Here is a 23,658-nt window from a genome sequence, read left to right as displayed (position 1 = left end):
CTGTACTAACAGGGTGATATACGCATGTACAATGTACCATTTCAAATAAAGATTCACCAAAGTTCCATATTTTCTTCAGCTGTTAAAAGAGGAAGAAATATTACATAAACCTTGTTTAATGAATGGGGAATGCTGGCATGGGCTATCTATTTATTCCATTATTTACCTTTAGTTTGGACCCTGTGAATCATGGGAGAATATCTTTTAATGACCTTTTCTTTTTTCTTTTTAAAGATCATTTTTTCATGATGATTTCATGATGGTAATAAATTAAACTTTATAGTGTTTGTATGCAAAGTATGAAGAAAATTCATAAGAACTTAATTACTCCTATATTTATAAAATGAAACATGCATGAAACACTACAATACAACTGTACATTCAATGCATGCACAAATCTGATTAGAAGACAGTTATCATATATGATCACACAATAATACCTTATGTACCCGATACAATGAAAAGATTATACTGTAGTTTTGTCAATCAAATGCAAACAATAGTTTCTTGACAAAGAGAATAAATATATGTACATTCATATTCACCATCATCCCAATGAATAAACCATGCAAGATTAGTAACAAACCATATTGCAGGGGATATTAGTCGATATTACCAATGGAAAAGTCATGCACAAATCCATTATAAGTCAAGATGAATGCTATATATTATATGAATACCAGTCACCATGGTAACACAAGACATTGCCAGCTGTCATCCAAAATCTCATGTCGGGTGTGATGATGCAAAAATTTTCAATCAGAATCTTGTGGGTGGAGGAAGAGGGAGGCTGGGGGAATAAGTTCTGATTTGCATTTCAATGTGTTCTTTGCTATTATTTAGACTAGCTTAAAGCCACTCTTATTTATTTTTCGTCATTATTCCAAGTTATTACCGTACTTTATATGAAAAACGGTACTGCCCTTAAACTTTATACATGATATAAAATTGTGTTTCAATGGATTATCAGATTTATAATTTCAGTGGATGTATAAACATTTTGCAACTTTACATAAAATTATGTGAAAATTTTGGGAGGGATCTCATCTGATACAAAAAAAACTGTTTATTTTTTTTTTCTCTGTGATATGAAATTATTTCCCAAGCATGAGATGGCTGGAAGTTCCAGAAGATCATCTTTGTTCATGGTTTCCTGATAGTAAAATTAACTCTTTTTTAAGATAAATCATGTAAATGATAAAGGAACTTAAAGGAATTTAAATTTTTTCTAAATGATAGTGTCAAATAAAAAGCTTGGATGACTGTTACCAACATGCATACATGTATTACACTATTTTAACTTTGAATGTAAACATACAATACATGCATTAACCTGCATGAATGACGAAAGTGGAATGTTCAGATAGTTGGTCATAAAATTACCATTCAGAAAACACTTTTTAAGTTTTACTTCTATTTTTTTATCATTGCCCAATGCAATATTAATTCCATCATTTTATTATTTTAAGAAAGCACTTATTTTTGAAGTTTTCCTTCTACTTTTTCATCATCGCCCAATGCAATATTTAGAAATGAAAAGAGACACCAAGCCAATCTTTCATTCACATGACCACATCTGAACATTCAGCTCCTCACATATCTAAGACCTAAAACGACATTACACGTACAATGCCCTTCTAGCTCTCAGATGTGTAATACATTTTTAAAAGCAATTAATAATAACATAACCTAAAACGATGAAGTTTAATATTTTCATGACTAGATATAATGATAATACAGCGGTTACGATGGCAGCGAGACAGTACATAATTAATATTAAGGTCAGGATGTCGAGAAGACAGTGGTACCTCCTCTTTCACGTTCCTCAGACAACCTCTTTCTTCTTTCAAAGAGCGCGGCACCACGCGACTTGGGCAAGAAGCCCGTCGTCATGTCGGTGAGGACCCATCCTGTCAGCATGCAAAGAAGATTTAGTTCGGTGCAAAAGAGACTTGCATCACAATTTGTGAAAATGTTGAAAACAGAATGCTTCAGAATCAGCACAAGAATATACATGTAGGGGGTGATGACCCACCGAGGTCAATTTGGGTTCATAAGTGTGCAGAATGGATAAGGTGCACTAAACTATGCTCAAATGCAAGAAATTTAAAAATGAAAGTGAGAGATAGACTATTTCCCAAAATGTTATACATCTTCTAAAGACCGGCATCTCATTGGTTGATATAAAATAATCATCATTCTTCAAGATTATGTTCATGTTTGTTTTGTAAATGGTAATTATTTTCTGACACTGTAAAAACTGTGGTGTTAAAACTGACACCAATTGGTGTTAATAGAGGACCACACTCTGAGGTGTTAAAATAACACCCTAGAGATTGAACATAACACCAAAGAGTGTAAATGTAACAACCATAGGTGTTGTAAGAACACCTATAGGTGTAACACTAACACCACCAATTTAACACCGTTGTAAAATAACTGGTGTGGTCCTCTATGTATACCGGTTAACACCACAGTTTTTCTGTGGACCAATAAAACCTCAAAAACAAAATAATTGAGTTGTTATGAAACTAGGAACACTATATTAGGATAAAATGGGGGAACTGGTTTTGCAAAACTTGATAAAATCAGAAAAAGTCAGCAAAAGCACTTCAAGATACATGTACCCCCGAGGAAGAGTCATACTAATTTAAGCAAATCAATAACAAAAAGAGAGTGCTTATAAATCAAAAGGAAAGGAATGTGTAAAGTAGCCGCAAAGAAACCAAACTAGCACATATTGTTGGAAATAAACTTTGCAAGCAAATCATCATCAGAACCAAAATGCATATAACTCATGCAAGTACAAGAAATGCAAGAAATTCATAAAACAGATGCAAAGGAAGAGTAGCATACAATTCAATCGAAATACATCTCGGTTTATAATTTCAAAGGTTTCCTATAAAAATGAGGAACATTGTGCTCCGAAAAAGGGTCATTAACCATGCTTTATGATGATTCCTTATGCTTTATTTAGTGTACATATGCTACATTTAAGATGAGCATTGCATAATATCAACATAAACCATAGAAAGGGATGTCTTCAAAACCACCCTTATGAATTTGAGCACAAGAGTTCTGGGTAATCTGAAAATAACAGGCAATGTGTTCACAGTGTGTTCACAAAGTGTTGACAGTGCATTCAAGGTGTGTCCAGTGTGTCCACAGTGTATTCAGAGTGACCAATGTATTCAGTGTGACCAGTGTGTTCATAGTGTGTCCAGTGTGTTATCAGTGTCCACAGTCTACTTTGTGAGTTTACAGTGTGATAACGGTGAGCTCAGTGTTTTCACACAGAAAACTGTGTGAAGATGTGATTTGCACTGAACTTATTAGAATGTTCAAACTGATCAGTGTGAAGACAATCCCATACTGTGGACACTCTACAGTGTGTTCACACTGGATGATGTGAAGATGTTATTCACACGTAAGAATGCTCAAAGTGATCAGTGTGAAGACAAAGTACACACTATGGACACCTCCACAGTGTGAACACTCAGTGTGTACATAAAGTGAACTGTTTAAAAATGTGATTCACGCTGTAAAATGCCCACACTTAACAGTGTGAAGGAGATTTCACACTGAGATTTCACACTGTGTTCCACAGTGTGAACACACTATGGGGACATTGCATTCTATTCAGCATGGACACTGTGAAAGTTGATTATCTTCATACCTTTTTGTTCTGATGGACTCATAGGGAAACCATTGGTCGGGCTCATCGGAGGCGAGGTGGGTGAACCTAGTTAATAACGAGAAAGAAAAAATCAATCTTAATTATAATTTGACAAACCTTATGAGAATTCCAGGCACTCTTTTTTTCCCACGGCTCTTGAGGGCTTTGGGGGGAGATTTCACTCAGGGCCCCTTCATATTTTTCCCCTGAGCCGATGCTGCTCTAGACACCATATTCTCAAAGTGTAAAGGATGCAATAGAGTGGATTCTTTGACACAAACTGAAAAAGAAAAAACTAAAACTATTCAAAAAAAAAACCTTCCCCACACAGCCCCTTTGAAGGGAGAGTTCACCCTGACAAAAAGTTTATTGTAAAATTAGCAGAAAAATTAATTAAATATATTGCAGAAGGTTTGAGAAAAATCTATCAAAGAATAAAAAGTTATAAGAATTTTTATCATTCGACTTGTGACGTCATAAGCCAGCAGCTTGTAAAAAAATCAATGAAATGTCATTTTCTCATAAATTAATCATGATTTTTACTGTAACTTCAGTAAAACAACAAACCTGTTTCTGAAAGATAGCAAAAATAAGTCATCACTAACGGTTAAAATTTGAAATTTATGCATTTCATATTGTACATAACATATGAGGCAGCTGCTCGGTTATGATGTCACAAATCCAAAAGTTAAAATTCTAATAATTTCCTTAATCTTTAATGGATTTTCCTCAATCCTTCACCAACATAGTTTTTTATTTTTTTTCTACTATTTTAAAACTAAAATTTTCTTCAGGGTCTTCTCCCCTACTTTTCCTTTAAGAGTCACTTGAAGATGCCTTGCATGTGGCAGGAGCTATGTGAAACATGACTGGCATGCAGTCTGTCTCTGTGATGACATTGAAATTGGGGAGGTGTTGGGTTGGAGATAACAAATCAACTAGAATATTTGGCCAATTTACAGCCCATCAGTGCTATCAGTTAGACTGGAGATGCTTTCTGGTTCCTATTTTCTACCCCGTTTAATTGCTGGGACAAGTACATCAACATGGCGGCTTATTCATTGGTAATTACTATGGTACATTATACATCGTTTTTACAAATAAAAAGAACGATATGTATCATTATCGAGGATAGGGATGTCATCCAATAATGAATTTGTTCAAGGGGTTCCATGATATTAGCTCTGACGACATTTGCTCCGCTGTGAATGGAATTGCCAAATTCAACCCTCAATTTATCGCTAGACCAGGTATACCCAATCCTAAACCTAAAATAAATCCCTATTGCAACCCTAACCCTACATCTTAGACGAAATAAAGCCCAGGCAATTGGCGCAGGAGCAAATGTTGTGTCAACGTTTAAGGTTCAGCCCCTCTACGCAGTGCACTTTTTATTGCCGATTTATGCAATCATGGACAACTTTAGAAATACCTGTAAACTTTTATCTACATGCCAATTCACAGTTTGCAGGCTGTGAAAGACACTATTTTCAGTATAGAATAAAGGGATTTGGTATCCTAAGAATAATGTGAATGCAAAATCAGATACATTTAGATATATCTCCATTCCCTAAAAAAATCAATAATTTATAATAATAATAATGATAATTGTCATTTGTATAGTGCTTTATCAATCTCCAACTGCTCAAAGCACTTTGCAATTATTATCACCCGGTCACTAGATTCACATCATTTCAAGCAGCCTGTTAGGTGCACACCTGCGCCTATTCATCACTATGGCCAAGATTCAGACTTACATGCATTTTGGTGGATCTTTAATTCTGTCAAGATTTTTTCAAGGATTATGATCTCACTAAATTGAAATGGAACAATCCCGGATCACTCCCTGGACCTAAAACCACGAGTCCTAATCCCTGACCAGCTCACAAAACAGTACTTTTCTTTTTTAAATTCAGAGACTAGAATACCTGTTACTTCATATCTTCCCTAGATGAAAACTTGTCTGAATAGTATGTGAGGCCATGAGGACATCATGGTCTAGAGTTTCTGACTCTCTTCTTTTAATAAGAGGGTCATGGGTTCCAATTCCACCAATGCTGTGTATTCCTTCAGCAAGAGGTTTACCCACATTGTGCTACACTTAACCCATGTGAGGTGAAAGGGTACCCAGCAGGAATAATTATTTAAATGCACCGAGTGCTGGAAACAGCAGCTCGAGCTAAGCCGGGGCAATAACAGTGTGCCTCAGGATAGATTAGCTCCAGATGCATCTATAGAAATGCCTATTATCGTTATTGCTACAATTGTATGTTTGCTAACATACAATTGCTACAATTGTATGTTTGACAAAATCCTATTGATGTTCATCTATTACGAAAATGTAAGTTTAAATACTGTTTCAAAATTTAAAAAATCTGATGTCACTTGAAAACAGTCAAAGCTACAAATATTCAAAATAAATATTTTAGTATTAAAATTATATTGCTAACAAACATAACACCTACATATAGATGATTCTAAATCTAATTGGATCTTCAAAAATAAAACTAGAACAGCATATTCACAACAGGGTTGGAAAACAAAGAATCCCTAGATGTCTTTGATATGCTTTAAATTTACAATGGCAGAAATATTTTACCATCAACAAAGTAAGTTTTGTGTCAATAAACAAAGACATGCCATCAATAACAATACAGCAATAGTGAGACTCAATGGACTGTGCTTGAGTGATTGACAGTTATTGGATTAACCATTGTCATGCATCAAGGTCTTACAAAGTATTCAGCCTAAACACAAACATTTTCTTAATCAAGAGTTCTAGATCTATCTACACATTCTGTTTTCCTGAAAAGTTATTACAAGAAGACCAAATCTTCCTCATTTTTTTTATGATCTGTGGGTTGTATCAATCTCCCTCGAATCCCTTTTACAAGTTGAAATACAGCGCAGTGAATGCACAATTGAAGCGTGATCATCCTTATACATGTAGGTGACTTGTGCTACATTGCCATCCTGAGATCCGAAATCAAACGCCACTCTAGAGACTACATTGTAAACGCAGCCCCCGAAACAAACTCAACCTGATCTTCAGCCAATTAGATGTGCATATTCAAGACTTGCATTTTATTTTTTGTTAGTTATATTCAAACACAGCTCTTTCAACAATGGTCCCCACCACTGTCTTAAGCAAAAAGGTATCTATATGGTATATCAGGGCTCAACATTAGCAGTGGCCCAGGGCAACCAAAAATGAAAGTGGGGCCACCAAGATTTTATAGAAGCCCACTCTTGGTGGCCCAGTTGGGCTACCAAAGTTTTGATAAATTGTAATGTTTTCTATTGTTTTAGGGCCACGAAATTTGCTTTGTGGGCCAACAAAAGTATGAAAGAAAAAAAATTAGTGTGTAGCATTTGGAAAGTGCACCTTGGCACTAAAGCAAAAGGCCCATTAGAATGATTCTAGTAGTTGCCCCCCCACACACACACACACACATCAGCAGGGGGAGGGGACTCACTCAGAAAATAAGAATGCATGTCTATCCTTAGAAACTTTACAATTAATTTTATGGAAGTGTAGGATTATTTCTTTTACAGAGACAAAGAGATGGACAAAGACAAAAGAGAAAGAGTAAGAATTGGGGCCTTAACACACAAAACAGGGAAACATTTCATGAAAGGACTTGTTGGATGTTTTATCCAACGGTTACTACAGTAACGGTGCTTCTCAGCCAATCAAAACCAAGGAAAGTTGTCAAATCGGACAACTTGTCAGAAGAAAATATTGATGAAATGCTCTCAAAAAAGATTGACAGAGACACAAACAGATGGATTGATTGATTGATTAGGGTTTAACGACACTACCAACACAATGTGTCATATAAGTGTCAAGCTAGATATTACTTTAATGCGTATACTGAGTTAGTTGGGTGGCTACTTTCCCCGGGAAAAAATTCCCTACTCTTTTCGAATAGGAAAGCAGATTCTTTAACGTGCAAGTGGGGTTGCTCTCCAAAGTGTTAGGCCTGCATATACATTATACGTATATGTAGATCAAGTGGCTCAAACAAACAAGAGACACATGTAAACCTACATGTAAAGTAGAGAGCAAATGGCAGACAATGAAGGACCATAAATGAAAGAGAGCTAGAAGTTAAAAATATGTTGGCCTAAACCAAAATAGAATCAGAAGAAGACACTCTCTATGATGTGGTAGGAAAGCAATGCACCCATCACCATGCACAAGTCAAGACCGAACGCTGCAAGGTCCTGGCAGTGGTATCCCCGCTGGTCCCATGTGGGATAATGTTTCAATCGTCAGCAGCGATTGCTCTGCTTCACAGCAGACCAAATTAACTTGACATTTAGCCCTATAGCTTAGACACACTAGCTAAGAAAAACATATCACTATCTCTTCAGGTTTTGTAAAGAGAGATATTTATAGGGAGAGAGAGAAAACTGAGTGCAGGAGGATCCATTCACACCTACATGGTCTGAAAAATATCTGTCAATTACAAGAACTTTTTCACACCAATGAACTTCCTGAACAAGTTTTCACTAGTTATGAGCCTCTATTAAAAGTTTAAAACAGATATAATTTCTTTTGGCTTCACATAATATCAAGTTCCAAAAATTACCTTCAGTTCCACATGGCACATACATGTATCCTGGCACCTTTAATAGAGAAATGCAAGCACAAGTAAGTCCCCATCAAAGTGCCAATATTTTCTTTGAAGATGTTACAGCTAGTTTCATGTTGCAATTGCTATTATCAGGCATTTTGTGGTCCTTTAAATTGTTGGTGAGTGGAGCAGCTGGTAGAAGTCACCAAGTGCCATCAGAATGTAGCATTCGATTCTGATGAGCGACTAAAAACTTTATATACAAGCAAATAATAACTTTTGTAAAGTGTCATTTTAAAGATTTTTTAGTTAATTTGAAGAATTGTTTGTAATTGAAGCTTGTTCATTTAAAAGAGAATTGTTGCTGAGCACACACCATGAGTGTCTTTAGACCGTGTGTATATTCTATTAATTTATATAATTATCAATAATATTATTAATAACTGGGTAGATGTGAAAGTCTCTACAGATCACCCTAGCTGGGAAAGAAGGTCAGGGAGAGTTGTGGGTGCTGAATGCATCACAACTGTTCCATTGGTAGAAGAATGAGGCAAGCAGTGAATGATCGACCTGGTATAGGCCTTGTAGCCTATGCTCGAGATGTTGAGTTTTAAACTGACACCATTTCAGAACATCCTATGAACCAAATTGAATATGAAAACCCTAAAAGCAGAAAATGGCATGTATTATATTTCATTTTATGATATGTTATATTAACTGTCTCCCATTGCACTGGCCCCATGGAAGACCAGCAGCTGAATATGGACTACCAGTACCAGCCGTATATTTTACCTAATTTGTATTCTACATGTACGTACACGTCTTCGATCTTATGGAAATAAAAAACATGCATTTAGAAGGTACAGTGTGCTCCTGCCAGGACAAAAGGTTGTCTTTTAATTTTCAAACATGGTTTCACTTTAATACACCATTTTTTAAAGGTCCTTGATATTAACCAAATTACAAACAAAAACGTCACAAGCCGAAAAAAGAAGCATTTTCAAAGTGGTTCTGCAGGCAAATGGCGGGGTCACAATATTGAACTACATCATATTTTTTTGTTTCCATTATTGAAGACAATTCAAAATACTGAGAGCAAAAAATATTAATCTAAAATATTTTATAAGTGCCATATTAGCAGCATAACTTTATAGAGATGTCAGCAAGATCAAATATTGTTTCTGATCATTATTAGTCTATTCTTCAATGCCTTCATTTGTTTTGAGATCTTATAAATAGCAAACAACAGTTGGTCTACATGTATTTCTCAGATAGCCTATAACCACATGGGCTAAACCAAAAGTGGTCTCATTTAAATTTGGGTCAATTGTCATTTGTCTACAATACCAATGGTCCAATACCTACTTTCAGTCTAATTGCCATACATACATGTAGTTTATTAATGCCCAGCTGATTTAATTTTTTTCACTTTGTCGAATTAAAATCTGGTTCAAAAGATAGTATTCTAATCATATAGACTTAGGTTATGCTTATAGACCAAGTGGATATTAGATGAAATAGGTTAATAAATAATAAATTAAAAAAGATTTGCATAGCGAACATATCCATCTTGCTAGGTGCTCAAGGCAGTCCTATACTACCCGGCTAAGCTAGTCTACCGATTCCGTTGCACTCAGCTTTTTGAGGAATTACTTCCTGCTAGTACCCATTTACATGTACCTCATCTGGGTAGAGTGCAGTACAATGTGGGTATATTTCCTGCTGAAGGAAATATGCCATTGCTTGGAATCGAACCCACGTCCTTCAGATTGAAAGACGAGAGTCTTAACTCCTAGACCATGATGCCCCCACAATATCGGGTACAGCCCACCAGGATATTTGGCAAAATGGTTTTGGCAGGGCTCGACATTAGCAGTTGGCCGGTGGCCCAGTAGCCCAGGGCAACAAAAAAATGAGATTCGGGCCAAATTCTGAAAAAGCCCACACTTGGCAGCCCGGTCGGGCTTCCAAAGTTTTGATGGATCGTAATGTTTTCTATTGTTTTGAGGCGACCAAGAATATGAAATTGATGATTTTGGTAGACCGATCGGGCCACCAAGAAAAAAGTTAGTGTGGAGCCTTAGTTTTGGGCCAAATGGCATTTAGACAAATAGTTATTACACAAACTGGTTGTAGACAAAATTGGGAATACACTACAGTATCTGGGAAGAGACCAAATGAAAAGTATATGTACATAAAGCAGGTGTAGCCCAAGAGGCAATTTAACTTAAAGATAACTACAATGCACATCAACTCCATTCTAACTCATGAGGAATACCATGCTATACATGTACCTTCATAAATGTGGCCTTTAATTGCATTCATGTGGAGCATCTTAATTGAAATGTCACTTCAAATACACTGCATAATTCAATTATCCATGCCATATGAATCTAGGAAAAGTAGCCTTGTACTATAAACCAACGGATGTTAGTTTGGAAATACATTGAAACAAGCATGCTATAAATGCATTAATGTAGTTACTGTATGTTTTCTTTCTCTCATCATATTAAAGAAATAAACATGAATTTTACTCTTTCAAATCTATAAATAGAAAACCTAATTTTCTTATTGTCATTTTGCCTCCGAAGAAGATTCTGCTAGGATCGTAAACTTAGGCACCTTTTGACTCTCTAAAACACAAGAATGCTAAAATAAAGAAAATATGTAGTTATCTTTGATTTGATTTTGTTGAATTACAGGTTTTTATTAAACATAATAATCAAATAATTAAATATTTTTTTTAATGATAGATAATAACTGAATTTTTCCAGAAGGCAGAATACTTGTGCTGCACAGTGGTGAGTATAAGGTTATGTTCAACTGACTTTTCACTCTAATGGTACATACATACATGTACATGTACAGTATAAGTATGTATTACATGTACATGCAGATGAATATTAACAATGGAATAAATGGATTATACATGTAGAACATCCAACAATGACAGCAATAAATATCAACATCATTTGATCTTATTAATGACAACCATGAATTTAATACAAGTCTATCATATCTCTGGCAAAAAGTGTGTATAAACTTTGAAGACGAAAAAAATGCCTACGTGCTACATTGAGCGATGGCACAATGATTAATGATTTGTGTGTTGATATACGGCTGTGACTCTAAAGCAGACAATGTAATGGTGATGTTAGTGCTTTAATGACAATAACATAAATCTTTCCCGATTCTGTTGCTTCATGCTGATCAGTCAACATCTCGATTAGATGACAAAGATCATGCAAAAATACTTTCACTTTCAAATCACAGAGTAGTCCATGCCAACAGTAAACACCCCTAAATGGGGAAATGGTATTACCCTGCTCCTGACTTGGCTGGTTGGCTGACAGCCAAATGTTGGTCTTGACCGACTTGGGTTTAGGGGGGACTTTAGGAACCTCCTCTGTGTCAGTTACATCCCCTGGGGGAGGGGGGACAGGGGGAGAAGAGAAGGGGATGGGGCGCCAGCCTGATGAGGCGTCTTTGTTTGGAGCTGGGCAGATGAGGGTGGGGCGGAAAAACAAATTAAAAAGGAAAAGCAACAATATCAGTATAACTTCAAATAAAGTTTTCAAAACAGATGGAATATGACAAAAAATATATATCCATTCATAATATGGACCAGAAGAAATGGCACATAAAAAAAGCAAATAAAATCAACTGAATTCCTCTCATGTCCTATAGTGGATGGTCATTACTTGGTCATTATATTCAAGCTTATAACCGTACACAGAATTTCAAATACATATTTTATCAACAAATTTAAAGATTCCTTGTATTCTGCAAATCACCAATTGACAAAGCTCATTCCTTTATTAAACTTGACAAATACCTAAAAGAAGTCCAAGATATCATTGATTCTAAATCCACGATTTTAATCCATTATTTATCCCATCCAATTTTTTCTTCAATCATTTCATATATGACCCAGGTATGGCTGGATATGAATACATACACAGTGTGCACATGTACATGAGGTAGTTCAATATTTTCCTATTATTATCGTGTCAAGCAAAAAATATATAAATCACATTTTGTCTCGAGTTAAGTCAACATATTACATTTGCAATACATCTGATAACGTCGCTAACAATTATTACAATTCAGCTGCATTGTAATTGTTTTGTGGAAACAAGGTTTGGAGTATACTTTAAGTCTTCCTAGGAAAATCATACCAAGAAACCCATGTATTTCAGAAACAATAGTTCACTTTCAAAATATGAATGAAAAATGATAATATGAATACGATTAATGAATGCTGCTTTTAAAGGGCAAAGATGACTAGAAAAAAATCATACATGCATCCAAACAAAAAAAAAAACCTTCATTCTTATTACTTAAAGACTGGATTTTTCAACAGTTTTGAATATATAAATTGTCATTCACTATTCACTCGCTATTCGGAAAAAAAGTCATAACATTCATTGAAATAAACTATAATTTTAAGCATACTGTATATGGAAGTGGAAAAAAAAATAGGAGAAACAATATGCTACAGAAGAGAGGCAGCATGGAATATTCAGTGGGGAAAGGTTTAGAAGAAAATATATTTCATTTCTTTCGCTCTGGCGACAATTGCTCTGAATATGAATCAAACCCAAACTGAACCCATCCTCACTTTGTTCAGAAAGAAAGCTTTGTCGAGTTCACAACCCTAGCCCTGACCCTACATGTACACTTCAGTGCCTTGTTTTATTAAAGAACTTTAATATTACAAATTAAATCCATTATGATTCAAATTAAATCAAGAAATTGACTAGAACTAACCACAGCCAATCTTGGTTTATTTTAAATTCCTGTAATCTTAAGTTTTTTATTCTGAAAAAAAAAACAGAAGAGGAGCAATGGTTGCATATGGAGTAAGGCCAAACCTCACCTCATACCTCATAACCAAATCCCCATTTTACCCATAATCATACCACAATCCTATCCGGGATATCCCTTACCCTAACCTCATTTGGGCATTGCAAGAAACTCACTTTCGATTCCAAATCAAGCTTTAATACATTATTGTATAAAGTATTTTTAAAAATCAAATGCATATCTGGAAATGCATAGTATAGTATGATATGCATTCCATTGCAACTCCAATATCTTTGCACACACAATTACGCCTAATTTTGAACTGAAATAGAAATAGATATGGTTTGTAAAAAAAAAATGGTGCCAGAAGACTGAATTGCAGATTTCAGGACTATAGGCTTGATTTTCAATTGAATGCAAGTTTCAGAAAAATTAATAAAGAGCAATTGTTGCAGGAGCAAGTGCCAGGTCGCCAAGAAAAGAATGAAGGACATACAGACGTAGTAGGAAGAGGTATAAACCTTCCCATCTCTGGAGGCAAATGGATCTTCTTTCATGCATTCTTCATCTTTACTCTCTCCTGGGCCCCACATCAAGGATGACAATGAGGAGGTGGGCGATAGCAAGGTCAAGGACGATGACGATGATGATGAGGACGATGATGACAGGAAGGATGACGGTGTTACGGAGGATGATGTTGGAGAGGAAGGAAGGAAAAAGGCAGGTGAGAGGGGCGGTGATGATGGGGAGGGCGGGGTGGAGGAGAGAGTGGAAAGCGAAGATGGTGGTGGTGACAGCACAAGGGATGATGATGATGAATTTGGAAATGGTGGAGAGGACATTAATGGTGATGCCATTGACATTGATGAAGAAGAGGAAGGTGCAAGGGGTGAGGAAGATATCAGATAGGACAAAGTGGAAGGTGATACAGGAGAAGTGGTAGAGGGCGAAGGTGCCCAAGGTGATGGAGTGGATAATGGAGACGCTGGATATGAACTTGATTCTACTTGGGGTTGGTGAAAGGTCGAGGGTGACGGAAAAGTATCTGACAACTGGACACCCTCTACAGTACTTGAGGACAGTAAGGATCCTGACTTATGAGTATTACTGGAACCGAGAACTGGGATGGTTTGGGGGCATGACTGGGGACATTGCTGAGTATCATGAACTCCAGAAAGATGGGGTTGCGAAGGCTGAGATGAGGATGATGTTGATGATGAGGACAAAGAGGAATCATTCAGAGATTTGTTCAAAGAAAGTTGGGAAGACATATTGTTTATTAAAGAGACAGGAATGGACATGGAGGTTGAAGTTATACAGGATGTATGTGGATCTGTTTCTGGTAATGGATTTGGAAGTGAAAGCGATGACCAAGATGACGGCGCTGCTTTGGAATGTCGAGGAGGAATTGAAATGGAGGAGATATATTTGGCGGGATGTGTTCTGTCATGTTCTGATGAAGGATGCTGAGATAAACAACTAGATGATGATGGTTCATGTACAGATGGTTGGGTCGTAGTAGATGGGAATGGGGATTTCAATGACTGGTCCGCATCGATTGGAAAAGATTCTGAATTAATATGACCAACAGGATGGTTGGACAGACTTGGAGTAGAATGAGATGGTAATGAGGAAGGTGATGGCAGTAATGATGGAGGTGGTTGTGGTAGTGGCGATGTTGAGGATGATGACAATAATGATGATGGTAATGTTGGTATTGGTGGTGGTGAAGGTGGTGGTGATGATGATGATGATGATGATGAAGGTGGTGGAGGTGACAGCAATGATGCTAATAATACTGAAGAAGAGGATGGTGGGTGTGGTGGTGGAGGTTGCAATGATGATGAAGATGATGCTGGTGATGATGATGATGATGAGGTTTCTCCTGCTGATGGTGGTGGTTGTTGTGATGGCAGTCTGGGAGTTGAAATATTACACAGGGATACATCCTCTGGAAGCGAAGAGGATCTACTCAAGGGAAGAGGGGGCTTACTAGTTACTCTAAAAGAGGATGGAGATCTATTATTCTTCAGTGGGGGTAACTTTATCATTGTCCGAGCTACATTCATAATTTTGAAGGAAAGGGAAATTATCATTAGTATATTGTGCATATACATATAAATATAGGGTAATCAAAAGAGAAGATAGGGGAAAATATATTAGGCACAGGTATATATCAGCATAAATCATTCAATGGTCTTATTTTACATAGGATCTTTAAGTGTGACCTCATTCACATGGTAATTGTTTTTTATTTTTTTAAAATTGAGTCAAGCTGTTAAGGGACCGTAGTTTTATTATTGAGGTCCGTTCGCGTGCAGGAGAACGCTGGACGATTTCAAGAACGGCGTCCGACGACTTGTGGGCGTGGCAATGAACTTGTGGGCGTGGAAATGAATTCATCGGCGGAACGAAGCGGAATGGTGATCGGCGGACAGCAGGAGAATGGTACCCAGACATCCGGGCGCGTCAGCGATGTGTGAATCGGCGGAACGAAGCGGAATAGGACTAGTCACAGCGGACGCGCAAAACTGGTGCACCGAGAATGCTCGCGGCGCGGCACGAGTACAAGTGCGCTTTCTTAATTTAATCTAGAATTAAATTATCAGTTGAGGCTTACCACCGTTATCAATACCCTTTCTTCCCTTATTCCTTTTCTCGTGCATGATATGTGTGACACTTGACTGAGGCTCGTATTTTGTTTTGGATTCGAGTACTATGGAGGCGAGGTGTGTGTTCATAGTCCAACCTCCATGGTTCAAACAAGCTGTGTCGCGTCGGACGTGAATGAATATGTATTGTTTTGGTTGATTGGTAGTATTTTTTGGAGGGGGTGGGGTCATTAGATTTTTTCTCCCATTGTCAGGATTGTGATATGAAATGATTTTGGTAAAATTGTTTTCTGCATTTCATGAATTATTGTATGCCTTTCCTCAATTATTAATTTGACATGAATTCATATTAATGGTCTATATTTACTGTACTGCAATTAATCGTCTTTAAGTTAATTCCATGGTATGAATTGAACCTAAGATGAAAATACGAATTGACCGGCGACGATAAGAGGCTTATTTTGTCTTACATGTAGAAATCATAACCTTTTATTTACATCGCCAGAATGTTATCCAACGATCGAGACTCGGGGAACGGAGCTACAAGCAAAGTTTCCCTCGTGATATTAAAAAATATTCCTTGATAGCAAACATTTCTAGTACTTCCAGCGAGAATTTCCACCCCCCCCCCCTCTCTCCCTCTCTTTAATACATCTTCAGCTAGTTGGAGTACGGCTGGGGTGTGTATATCCATCTATATATAATTCCACACTCCGTCATGAAAAAGAGAATCAATCATAGTAGGTTTGTGTCGAATGAAACAAAACAAAAATCAACATTTCGGACTAATCAGCCAGACCATAAGCAGAGCAAACATTTCAATAAAATATTAAATCATATCCAAGAAATGCATGAAAATGAAACAAAAGTGACAAAGCGTCACTCAATTATGACAGAGCAGCCGGGGGAAACCCATTCCGCTGTGTCCGAAATACGTCTTAAAGTCTGTCATAGAATTCAAATGAATCTTTAACTTTGAAATAATATTCACAGGCGACAAAAGAAAACCGAGTGATCACAATGAGGGGGGGGGGGGGTACGTGAGATCGAGTATCAACGAGAAATTGATCATGACCCCTGCGAGTGTGCTCCACATGCAATACTAGTATATAGTAAATAGTGGTAGTAAAATACGAGCTGTGATTGGCTGGATTTGTACCACGTGACCTCCCTTCAAAAAGTTATATTGTACATATGTACAATATAACTTTCGATTTTTGGATGGCAAAATCCATGATGGGGGGCTTAGATTGAGGGATCTATTTACTATAATAAATAGTGAACGTTCTATCATACAATATTACTGGACTATATGAACTCCAAATATAAAATTATCCCTCGTGCAAGCCTATTTTACCTCGGCCTTCGGCCTCGGTGAAATAAACCTGCACTCGGGATAATTTTATATTTGTCGTACATATAATCCAGTATATTGTACAACAGATTGTACACTATTTATATAATATTACACGTATAGTGTTTTTTCTACCGCGTGTATCGTGTGTGTATGCCTCTGGTATGGCATCAAGCATGCAAAGCTGTGTATACGCGCTCTATAAATAGAAAATATGAATACTAATTAGGTGAAATCGTATGCGCGTATATGCAATGCATACAGAATTAAGTGCACAGTACAGACGTACGTACGTAGATGGAGAGGTTTGATTTTAGTGCCCATGCATGATTTGGGCATGGCCTGCATGAATTCGCCCTAAATTCAATCATGTATTCTATTATTTTGTTACCCTCGTACACTGCATCCCCAGTTTTGCAATGACCAAGACGTGCCATTTCATTAAATAAGACCTTTGTTATATTCGCCATTTATTCGCTTCTTAACATTCATTGAACTCGCTAAATGCAAGTTTTATTACCCCTACAAACTGACACTTATTTGTGCATTCTGCTCGTGCTTGGCGCTCGCATTATTTATTTATTTGAACCTATTATTATTTTTGGGAAGGGGAGTTACTCAATGACATGTTCCTTATTTAAAGGCGCTTAACATCTCAAATTTTCATAATGACATAAAAAATCGCCTAGGATGCTTCCTACTTGATCAATAATTTTCTTAGACTTCCTTTACTCTATACACATTTTGCCTCTTAAATTATGTCAAATGTTTGCACAGTATTCATGTTTGCCTTTTTGCATGTGAATAAAAATGATTTTGAATTGATATTCCATTAATCAAGAATGTTGCACAAACAGTCCATCTACATCGTCACTCCTATTTTGCATATACTTGGAAAATATGCCAAATGGTTCAGTTGTAATTTTAACAGATGTAAAATTAAAATTAAGGGCAACCCCGCTATATAGTATAATGCTAATATTATCGCTGATATGCTTAAAATGAAACATAATTTTCTGCGATACTGCCTTATTTAGGCCCTATCTTTATTTGTATGCTTGTTATTGATTTTAATTTATTTTCGATTTTTGTGAGATCTCATTTCATACCATTATCATTGTTGCCATTATTACACCATCCATAATTGGTCTTCACTAAGACCCTACGATGGATCATAAGGCCCGTCGACGAAGGATCGTTGGTCTGAAGGCCCGATCGACGAAGGATCAGATTGGCATTGATAAAGTAAGTATGATGTATCCGATTGGGGGCTGGGATGACATTTGTAGAATTCACGTACGTTTTAGGGGGCAAGATGGCATATAAAGGGCAAAATCTAGGAGCTTGGAGCGCGCGATCATGAACATCATCATGATCTATTAGTTTATGATAAATGATTCACGATCGACGGTAAATTATAATGGGGGGGGGGGGTATGATAACGCAGGCCTTCCTCCGTCCCCATGAGATCGAAGGGTCGCTAGTCGCAAAAGTATGGGGTCGTACTGCTATAAAAGGGATGGTCGGGCTGAAAGTATGGATATCTTTATAGATTAAAATTCACTGAGCAAAATGCCGAAAATTTAATCAAAATCGGATAACAATTAACAAAGTTATTGAATTTTAAAGTTAGCACATTTTGTAAAAACAGTCGTCATGAATGTTCATTAGGTGGGCTGATGATGTCCCATCTCCACTTGTTCTTTTGTATTTTATTATATGAAATTAGGTTTATTCATTTTTTCCCTCAGAACTAGAAAATTGGATAGACAACTGATTCAGTGCATTAGATATTTATTGCTGCAATTTATTTAATTATAAGGGAGACATATTCACACAAGTATGACATAATGAAAAAACATATAATTTTATGTAACAACATAAGAAAATGGAAAGTGAAGATGTGACATCATCAGCCCACCTAATGAGTATTCACGAGGACTGTTTTCACAAACTATTGCTGAAATATAAACCTATATAACTTATTTGTTATCCGAGATGAATGAAATTTTCACCATTTTGCTCAGTGAATTCTACTCTATGTATTGCGATAAAAATATGTTCAACTAGGACCATCCTTTTAAACTATATTTATATTTCCCCAATAAGACATCTCAAAAGGTCTAAGTTTTTTTTATCATCTTAATCGAGGTATTTATTCACAATAACATGTAAATAATATATACAAACATTTTTTTTCTAAATCACTTCAATTCAATAATGCAATAATTTTTTGAATATCACTTTTTTTCAAAATTCCGAACTTGCTTTTTTTTACATAAACTTTCTAAATAAATAATGATAGTAATAGCTTGAATTAAATCCATAAAGAATTCGCATCATATCTTTTTCATTTGAACATGCTTTTTATATAATTTCGAAAAAAAATTTAATTATAAATGCAAGGTCGAAGCGTGAGCTCTTTTTGGATACTTTATTTATTCAGACCTGAAACTTTGAAACAACGCAATTGGCCGTAAATTCTCATTCACATACTTTAATAAAGACATCATGAAGAGGATAACTTGGCCATTGATGTGAGCAAGAAGAATAATAGGGACGCACCAGTAGATATCCAGGGGGGGTAGAAGTGTTTTTTTTTTCAAAAAAAAAACTTGTTATATGAGCAAAAAAAATCTTGACTCACCATCAGAGTAAAAGAAAAAAAATGGTCCACTGACAAATCATCTGAAAGTGGCAAAAACAAATTGTCGCAACGGAAAGAAATTTACTCAAAGAAATTTACTGCAGTCGATGATATTCATCATTGTTTTTTATTGTTTGAATTATACAATATTTATTTTAAAACCGGTTTGACAATAAGGACCAACCATATAGTATTAAGAATGCTAACTCCACATCTTCAGAGAGGAATTGTTTCAGTTGACAATGAGAAAACAAAAATTTCATATTTCATACAATGATGTACAAAAATAGTGAGTGGATGACGTCATCAGTCTTCTCATTTGCATATCGACCAAGATAACTGTTTCGTAAAATTAAGTGAAACTATAAAATACCACAACTTTCTTTTCACATCCGATTTCGATTAAATTTTCCGTGCTATGCTTGTTTAAATTTTCTCTTTTTATTCATATCAACTTTTGTTGTGATGGACTTGTCCTTTAGATAAAGATCGCTTTTCTTTTTCGTCTCCCGAAAAAATCCCTTAAAAATGACAAGCTCAACATACATGTAGGGAGAAGGGAGGTGCAACGTCCTCCGTCCCAAGTGAACGCAGTTTTGCACTCGAATGGGAGTATAATTTTTCCTTCAAAATTACGGGGTGTGCCCCCTCCCCAGGGGGGGGGGCACTTCCATTCACGAGTGGATACCATGCGCGACCATGGGGTTTCGAAAAGCACCCTAAACACGTAATTTCCATATTCTAAAAATGCACCCCTTAACAAGTATTGTCGTGTGAAACCCTACCCTTAACAAGTATTGGTAACAAAACGATACTCTTTGCAAATATTCCCTGAAATGAACCCCTAAACAAGTACAGGAATGTTTTATTGTTACGGGTCCTGATCGGGTCGTCGGCTTTATCTTATTTGGTTTACGACCTCACCTACACATCGCGCAAATCGGACTAAACACGAAGTGTTGGGGCAAAAAGGACACCCTTTATAAAACATTTTAATTTTGTTTTATCATCCCCGCGATTTCAACCCTAAACACGTAATTTTCCTAGCGAAATAGATACCCTTTTTTCATTATATTTGCTTTTGACACCCTTATCACGTTACGTATGTAACGTGCCCTATCGTGAAAAGGACATCCTTTTTACGTGCTTTTTTGGTCGCGCATGGTATCTACTCATCAATAATTTAAATGGCCCCCGCGGGGGCCCCGGGCCCCCTCTCCCCTTCCTTTGATCCGTTCCTGCATGCAATGGAATTTGTCATCTTGGGCAAAAAGTTGTAGAAATAATAAAAAGTGCCCTTGCGAAGGCCTATCCGATGATTTTCATGATAGGCCATCATGTTGTTTCTTACCTTAGAATGTCCAGTTTTTGTGGAATCTGTGCCTGGTCAGTCCCCATCGTCGAACCAGGGACATCCCTGGTCTCATGTCCCCGGTTATAAAGACAAAACGTTAATGATCCATCGTAGGGCCTGAGTTCAAGCCAAGTAGAGTTCTGGTATATTACTTTAAAAGTATGCTTTGCGGAGGTCACTACCATTGGATAGTGGACAACATCCGCTAGAAAAAAAATCATGGACAAGGCTTAGCTGTTTATCGCTGGTAGGCTGAAAATATTTAGATTTAGAAGAATAGAATAAAATTCAGAGCAAAATGCTGAAAATTTCATTAGAATCGGATAACAAATAACTAAGTTATGAACTTCAAAGATTTGCATCCCCCCGGTATTCTGGTGAACAGTTCAAGGCATGTCTTCATGAATATACATTGGGTGGGCTGGTGTCACGTAATTTCCTTTTTCTTATATACGTCATTACACGAAATCATAATTGTTCATTTTTAGAGTATTTTTCACAAATATGTAAATGATGTGTCTCAATTATGAAATACGTTGCAGCATTGAGCTAGCTCTATGGTTGCAGCATGAAAAACCTAATGTGCACAATCAGTTTTCAGTCCAATTGTTTAAATCCTTGGTCGAAAACTTTGAATTTATAACCTAATTTTCATATAATTAAATACAAAAGAACAAGACAGAGGAGATAAGGCATCATCAGCCCACCTAATGAATATTCATGAAGACGAGCCTAGAGCTTTTTCATCAGAATAATGCAAATCTTTAATGATAACTTATTTTTTTATCTGATTTTGATCAAATTTTCAGCATTTTGCTATTTGAATTTTATTCTTTTTAGTGATACATCAACGTCTCCAGCCCGAAGCATCCCTTTAATCACGACGGCCTATAAACTGCAAATAGCGGACGTCATTTGCAAAATTGAGGGATCGTGGCATTTGGTTTATTCTCCCTTACACCTCGGTCACATTTGCCCCACGGCGGCCGTTAACGCCATTTTTATTCATACCACATGTGTAGCTATTCCAAAATAATGTGACCGAGGTATTAATCGTAATTATGGCAAAATAATGTGAGGTACTAGTAAATAATGCAGTTGGATGATTACAAATGAAATTATTCTGGTTGTGAAAAAAATATGTATATGATTATAAATTAAGTAATGTAATAAACGGATTGCTAATGAGATTGGCCCGCTTTATACTCCACCTTCACCCTTTCAATCCATCTCCCATACACCGCTCCCCTTCATCTCTTTCTACCTCTTAAACGACACCCCCCCCCCCCCTCTTCGTCTTCTATATGCGTGTTGCACTTTTTTTCCTCTCACCATACTAGGCCTTATCTATGCGCCCTTGTTCAAAGTTCAAAATGATGTCAATCGGAGTTCATCTTCAACTCCAGTTATCTGGATTGCATAGATCTATTAAAATAGGTCCATGCCCAAACTTATTGAACAAGATTTGAGTGCACTAACTTATTGAGCGAGATATTAGAATGATAGCAATGCAAGCTATCATCGATTTCGGTACTTATTTTCTGACAGGAAAATCAAGTGAATAAAAGTGTTATTGCAATATCGGTTCGTGAATTATCGGTGGAAATTTGAATGCTGCGGTATTTTTATTCTTCTTCATTTTAAAAACATAAGTTAAATGGTCAATATTTTGACCGGGTATATTAAATTATAACAAGAACAATGTCTATTCATATCGTGTGACCAGATACAAATTCAACAAAGACAAAATGAAGGGGGGGGGCAAACCTATAAAGCTCAACACCGAGAGAAAGGGAGGGAGGAAAAGGACACAACATGATAGTAGAGCTCAAAATAGATCTGTAAGAAATATGGGCCTGTTAAAATCAATCAAGTTATGTATGTATCAAATTTGTAACATACCCAATATTTATTGAGTCTACCCGGGTCTTTATCACATTCTCCCACATTCTGAGGCTAATACCGAGCATGGCACATTCATTCTAAATTTAACTAAAAATACGAGTGCCGAGTCACTGCCGACCAGATGAGATTCACTCAACACACACATGCACATTACAAAAGAGTGGGTCGACATTCGTTTTAATAGGAGAGCATCGAAGTTCATACATCGTGACCCGCCTCATGGTTTGCCATTCACATAATCATGATCTTCACTACACGGAATTAAATAGTAAGTTTATTGTTACTAATTGTAACGCACAATTGTAGCGCTGCAATCTTCCCATTTTAAAGAAGCTCCAAAGAGCGTGTGTCATTGCAGAATCTAGGGACGAATCGTGTCCCGCTGGTCTGCCATAGCGTAGCACATGCAGTACAATGCATTGCAGCGGCCGGCGCGGCGGGAAGAAGCGGAACGAATTCGTTCTCCTGCACTCCGACGAATTAGGCTCCTCCCCCTTTTCAACTCTGCCAAGGGGGTTGGGCTAAAATCGTCCACCGTTCCGACGCACGATCCTGCACGCGGATGTAAGAGAACGCCATCGATAATAAAACTACGGTCCCTAATGTGACTTGCCCAAGTCCTAAATTAATCAGAATGGGCAGCACAAGTCACATTTATACACAAAATCTATATTTACAATTGTTAGAATTTTCAGGCAGCTTGTTTTACAGCCAGGTTGGTATC

The 23,658-nt window shown here is 36.8% G+C and overlaps 1 protein-coding gene across 13 annotated transcripts in view; it reads right to left on the bottom strand.

The window, feature by feature from the left end:
* LOC121431563 overlaps window positions 1–23,658 on the bottom strand; it is a 119,700-nt gene that overhangs the window by 81,774 nt on the left and 14,268 nt on the right. For 9 of the 13 annotated variants that reach the window (XM_041629088.1, XM_041629090.1, XM_041629084.1 and 6 more), the window contains 3 exons: window positions 11,579–11,752; window positions 3,677–3,742; window positions 1,809–1,910 (listed from right to left, as the gene is read on the bottom strand). In XM_041629088.1, coding sequence (XP_041485022.1) covers window positions 1,809–1,910; window positions 3,677–3,742; window positions 11,579–11,752 — 342 coding nt within the window. The remainder of the gene's footprint in view (window positions 1–1,808; window positions 1,911–3,676; window positions 3,743–11,578; window positions 11,753–23,658) is intronic. The other 4 variants (XM_041629092.1, XM_041629094.1, XM_041629091.1 and 1 more) reach the window with 3 other exon arrangements.

Source organism: Lytechinus variegatus, chromosome 18, assembly GCF_018143015.1.
Source record: "Lytechinus variegatus isolate NC3 chromosome 18, Lvar_3.0, whole genome shotgun sequence".
Taxonomy (NCBI): domain Eukaryota; kingdom Metazoa; phylum Echinodermata; class Echinoidea; order Temnopleuroida; family Toxopneustidae; genus Lytechinus; species Lytechinus variegatus.
The sequence above is the reverse complement of the archived record's forward strand: the minus strand, read 5'-3'. Positions and strand labels throughout refer to the sequence as shown.